Source organism: Chelonia mydas, chromosome 15 (genome assembly GCF_015237465.2).
Source record: "Chelonia mydas isolate rCheMyd1 chromosome 15, rCheMyd1.pri.v2, whole genome shotgun sequence".
Taxonomy (NCBI): domain Eukaryota; kingdom Metazoa; phylum Chordata; order Testudines; family Cheloniidae; genus Chelonia; species Chelonia mydas.
Genome location: NC_057856.1, coordinates 14,204,066 through 14,210,065, shown reverse-complemented (window position 1 = coordinate 14,210,065; position 6,000 = coordinate 14,204,066). Strand labels below are relative to the sequence as shown.

Sequence of the window (6,000 nt, the reverse complement as noted above, 5' to 3'; positions counted from 1 at the left end):
TTGGCTGATAAAAGGTAAGTTTATTTTATTGGAAGATTATGTGAATATTGCAATTAATACATCAGGAGAAAAAGGAACAGAAGAAGTTAAACTCTTCACAGTCACAGCGATAGTCAAATTTTTCTGATTTTATTAATATCGTAACAAGGCTGCATCAGAGACTAAAGCAGGAAGGACAATTCTAGGGAATGCAGAGGGTGAGAGCAGTGGGGACGTGAGAATAAAGACAGGTGTCATATGGATTGGTAAAATCTCCCACCTTAAACAGGAAGGAGTTTTGCTGGAAATCAGCATTATGGGAATGCTACAGACAGATCCTGGCTCCCTTGGGGAACCCCCTACAGACTGACACGGGAACCGGCCGAGCCCTCCCGGGGTCAGAGGGTTAAGAACACTCTGAGCTCTTCAGGGACTTCTCAAAGTTCTTCCCATCATGTGTCACCTGGCAGGTGTAGGTCTCATGAGTCTTCCACTTTGATGCCTCCAGAGACAGGTAACTGCTGGCCATGAACTTGTTGTCACTCTGTTTGGATGGCTTGGTCGTCTCCACTCCAGTGGAGACCTGCTGGCCGTCAGCTTTCCAGGTGACTTGGACTAAGCCTGGGTAAAAGCTGCCCAGCAGACACACCAGTGTGGCTTTGCTCTTTGTTTTGATCTCTTCTGAGGATGGAGGGAAGAGGTGCACGGTAGGAGATGCCTTTGGCTGACCTACAAGACAAAGAGTTTCAGTGTTAGAAAACCCAAATCCAGAGATTGCCAGTGCAGAATGTTCAACGTTCCAGATCTCTTCCATGTAACAAATCCAACCTTTCAGAAGCGCCGTGGGCAGGGTAATGATCTGAGATGTAAGATGTTCTTCTGGTTAATGCACAGGATTAGGAATCAGGGACCCAATCCTTGGTCTGTCACGTTCTTCCTTAGTGAACCTGACCTAGTTAGTCACTGTCCCTATGCCTGTAAAAGGGGATATCACTTTACTCATTCTTTGTCCCTTGAATCACTGAAGGCTTGATCCCATATTCCTCCTGCACAGGTATCTCCTACTGACTTCAGATAACAACTTGGGGCCTGCAAGGGGTACAGTGTTGGTGCTAAAGGGAAGAAAAATCAATTGGTGCGAAAGGGAGTAGAGGATTGCATTGCAATCTGTATGCACTGGACTTCTAGCAAGAGCCTTTCACAAAGGAATGCCGCAGCTGATTCTGCGTTGTGCTGCATTTTAGAAATCTAAAAGCAGCTTTCTAAAGATTTTGGACGACGTTGTACTTATTAGTTTAAGGATATTTCTTAAGGTCTAAGCTTTACTTTGAGTTTAATGTGTGTGGTTAGGGCATTGGAAGCCACTTCAGTGCTCAGAGAGCAATCCGGGGTAACGCACATTTTTCCTTATGAAATAATCCTTTAAAATGTAATTACAAAGCAAGCGACATGATCCAAAGAATGGGGCAGAGAGCTAGACACGTTTAAGAGTGTTTCATATAAAGTACCATAAAATTCTATGGAGTTCTGAAAGAAAGATTTTTTTTTTTTTAAGCATTCTATGGTAGGAATAAAGTCTATATCTCAAATTCTGCAAGATGGGTCAATAAACCTATGAAGCAGTTATCATCGTCTGTCACACTCTGCAGGCCTTTCTACTAAGGGACCGCACTTTTGAATAAGACCTCAATGGGAAATAACCTCCTAACTCCTCCTGTGATATGCCGGCTGCTGAACAGCAGCCTTGTTACCAAGCTGGCTTGTTGCTGAAATGTTTTCAGAAGCTTGTAATGTACAGACTCCTGTACGGGACCAATCGCAGCCAAAGGACTCGAGCCAGTATGTGTCTAAGTGCCTTGCTGGATCAGGGTCCAAGACGAGCAAAAAGGACATTGCAAAATATCACAGTATTGGTTGATGTCAGGGTGGGTACAGAGTAGAGTCCCCTGCCCCCTTGCACGATGTTGTGCAATGTTACTGCATGGAGCTATGGAGACAATAAGGGACCTCCTGGCTTAGGAAGGGACACACAAGTTTGCGGGATTTTGAATCCCCTAATAAAAGGCACCTGCCTTCTAACTGGGGCCAAACTGAGAAACTCTTCCTCATTCCAGGTAGCACCGTACTCCACAAGGGGTCGGTCCCACTGACTTCAGTGGGCCTGTTTGAAGAGCAAGGTGCTACTCAGCACGAGTAGGCTCAGTGCAGCCTGCGGGCTGTAGTTATTTCACGCTTTACACAGGTCAAAGAGACAAACAATGTTGTCTGAATTAGCACAGGCAGCCCTGATTTACTGAGCCCTGGCTAGCCGAGGTCTATCTGCTCCTCAAGGTTTTACGGTACCTGAAGCCTGCTGGCCCAGCCAGCACCCTGATCATTGAGCTCTGAGCTTGGCAGCCTGAGAATGCAGCTTCTAGGAAGCCGTCCGGACTGGCCAGCAACCTCGTTAATGTGCTAAAGGCTTGAGAGAGGCACTTAGTGCAGCCTCTTTCAAGCCCTCTCCCCCCGCAGGCTGCTCCAAGCCCACCCCCTTTATCTGTAGCCCTCCATATTTCAAAGGTGTTGGGTGTCCCTCAGCACCTGCAGAAAATCAGGTCTGAGGGTATTTCCCAACTGAAGTCCATGATAGCTACAGCCACCCAAGGTACAACGGAACCGACCCTCCAGGTCAGGATTAAGTCAGTCAGTGCAATTACACTCACTCAGTGCGAGTGTAAATCAGTGTAGTTCCATTGTTGTCAAGGGGACTGTCTTCATTTAAACTCCATCAGGATCCGTTCTTATATTTGTAAAATTACACTGATCTCATAACTCGCTCGAAATTAGCAATTCTACAACTAGGGCTGTCAAAAATGACCCATCAAATCTCTTGTCAGTGAAAAACTGGGTTTTCATCTCAATGGAAATTTTTGCAGAATGTGTCTGAGGTTGAAAAATTTCTTGCTGGAAACGCAAAAAACTCAGAACCGAAAGGTTTCTGTAAATATCTGGGGTTTTCTCTTTCACCCAATAATTACTGAAAAGAGAGTGTTTGTTTTTTAAATTTTTTTCCTAAAAAGTCAATTTTCTGCTGAGAATTTAGACAAAAATAACCGTTTTCATTTTTGTTGAAATTTTCCAGAAATTGAAACCCCATTTTGTGACTAACTCTTGCCAAAATGAAAAGTCTTCAAACTACTCCAGAAGGTCAGATTTCAAATGACAAAGGACATATTATTTTTATCTCACATTACATTTCAAGGGATTGTACATCTATTTTAAGGAGGCTTCGGTGCATTTTGGTGGAGATCTATTGAAAGTAAAGGCACTATGTCGTTTTACCCTGGCTGAGAATTTGGCCCTTGGTTTCTTTCTCATTTTGGGAAAACCCAGTGTGAATAAGGAATGTCTAGTCCATTAAAACAAAAAACAGGGTAGAAAATATTTTCTTTTAAGATGCTAGCACCAGTTATTTAAAAATTGGGACCAGCAGCAAAATCTGGGTAGGTTTCATGGGCAAATTCAGAAACCTGTTCATTGGGAAAAGATAAGAAAAATGCAGCATGGGACATCTAAACCTTGTTCTGACTATCCACAGATTGAACATTGTTCTCAACCCTGTGGAAAAGTCTATGCATAAAGAGGGAGGAGACCCAATGCTGGCACTAAGAGAGAAAAGGAGGAAAAAAATCATGGAAATATGACAGTATTGGCATTGAGAAGGAAAGGCGGTGAGTAATTCAGTGACTTACCAAGGACGGTCAGCTGGGTTCCTCCACCGAAGACAAACCACAGTGACACAAGGCTGTACAAAAACCAGTCACGTTCAATGGCAGGGAGAGGTTGCCACCGCTGCACGTGTGGAGAAAATAGACACGGGACGACAACTGGGATCTCCTTGAGGGCGAAGGTTCATCGTTTCTGGAGAAGCTCATAGTACAACTGATTGAATGAAGATCCATTGGGAGGTGAAGCAATGGAGTATTCCTTGGGAGAGCTGACATGGGGCCAAATCCCGGTCCACGCATGCGCAACACGTAAGAGAGCAGAAGATTGTCTTGTTGTTAAGCCACTGGAGTGGGAATCAGGAGACGGGGATTCAAGTCCTGGCTCTGCCACAGACTGATGTTGTGCCCTTGGACAAGCCACGTAATCTCTGTGCCTCAATTCCCTATCTATAAAATGGGGATAGTACTTCCCTATTTCACAGGGGTGCTGTAAGGATAAATTCTTTTATGACTATGAGATGCTCATGTTGGATATACCCTGTTTCTAAAATACGTGTCTGTAACCCACACCTCTGGGAGCACTGGCCTCTCTAAAGACATAGTGTAAAAACTCTCCTAACACCAGACCAACAAGTGTCAGCAAAGAAACAGATCTGCCATGCTGGGGCTACATGTGTGTGGATAGGAAACCAACACCATGTGCTGTCCTCGTCTCATCTGGATAGTGCAGCCTTCCCTGCACCTATCAGCAAGAAGCTACCACATCGTGCCTTACCTGATCAGGATCTCCAGATAGTCCATAGGGCCAGGGGTCATTCTGAAGAAGCTGCATCATCATGTTCTGTCTTGCATTTGGCTGGTGAAGTCTCCACACTGGACGTGTCCAAGGAACAAGTAAATAATGCTCAAGATCCATGTGCCATGAAACCAATCACCACCATCCTCTGCTGCAACCCTGTTAGTACCAATACAAGGCAATGTTGGGATCAGTGTCCAGTGTGCAGCAGAGATGAGTGCTTCCCTGAAGGGAGCCCCCCATTTGCCTTGAGAAATTAACAGAGTGTCCCCAACGACAGCCATTTGCTCTGTATTTCCCAGCTGTTCTCAGCAGTAAATCCCTGCGCGGTTTCCCTGGAGAGAGCTGCCATGAGACTCCCACCATTGCTGGGCTAATCCCTCCCCCTGACCTTAGGAGAGCTGCTCTGGTGCCTGCTGCCCAGCAGAGTGTGGGTGTGTGGTGCCCCTCTCGCCAAAGGCAGGGCCAGTAAACATCTAGGCTGTGAGCTGTGTCCATGCTCAGCTGGTTTCTTATGAATTAAACCAGGGCCCTGGACCCTCCCTCTGACTGTAAATATGAACCCCCCACCCCTTAGTGCCTGGTGTGTCGCCGCTCAGCGCGGCCAGGGGCGTGAATGGTACCAGCCTAATTTCCTCATGAATGGGCCCTAGTTGAAGCCAAGGCTCACGTGCTGTGTTTGACACTTGATCCGGCACCTACTGGAGTTGGTGGGGACGAGCCTGTGACTTCAGTGGTTGAGGCTCAGACCCTGCGAGAATTCCCTGGGTAGTGGAGGGCAGGCCTGAGCCGCCAGCAAAAGTCCCCAAGTCCCATTGTCAGAAGTGACGTAAGCACTCACGCCAGGAGCGTTAATGGTGTTTAAGCATCTAAATATACAGGTAGGCACCTTGTGGGATTTTGGGAAGCACCTAGTTGCCGAACGCCCATTCATTTCATTGCCTTTTAAATCTGGCCCTTACGCTCCTAAGTCCTATTGACTTTCAGTTGAACTTCGACTTTTAATGGAGTGAGTCACTTTTGAAAATACCCTAAATATTTCATGCAGTTTTTCAGTCCATTCGTCAGTCTATTGCTGTTCACGTGTGCAAGGGAACAGGCCCAGTTACTAAACATTGAGCAAAGGAAGTTACTCTCTTTCCAGAGCCTTTTTGTCAATGAAGTAGTGTTAAAATCAGCGCACACTCTGGGTTCTAGCAGTGCACTCGTTGGCACATGCGCGCTCTCTCTCTCTCTCACACACACACCTGCTCTGTCTGATCCCTTCACTCTCATCCTAGCATTGTAAGCTCCTGAAAACTTCTGAGAGCCATTATCCCCTCTGAGCTCTGCACACGCTTGGTGCTCCAGAAATCATCACTGGATATCTGGGTAGAGAGCTGTCACCTAAGTCGGTGTTGGCAGGATATTAAAGGCCACTCTTCCAAAGAGGGGTTTGTGTCTAGACTGACTAGAAGTAGCCAGGAGCTCTGTTTACAGCCTATCCCAGGTAACCGCCACCAGCAGTGCCCCTCCCTG

The 6,000-nt window shown here is 46.3% G+C and overlaps 1 protein-coding gene across 2 annotated transcripts in view; it reads right to left on the bottom strand.

Moving 5' to 3' along the window:
- LOC122461352 (immunoglobulin lambda-1 light chain-like) overlaps positions 1-6,000 on the bottom strand; it is a 567,620-nt gene continuing 561,620 nt past the window's right edge. For both annotated transcript variants that reach the window (XM_043529712.1, XM_043529713.1), the window contains exons 3-4: positions 3,711-3,748; positions 1-708 (exon numbers count right to left, since the gene is read on the bottom strand). In XM_043529712.1, coding sequence (XP_043385647.1) covers positions 386-708; positions 3,711-3,748 — 361 coding nt within the window. In that variant the 3' untranslated portion in view covers positions 1-385. The remainder of the gene's footprint in view (positions 709-3,710; positions 3,749-6,000) is intronic.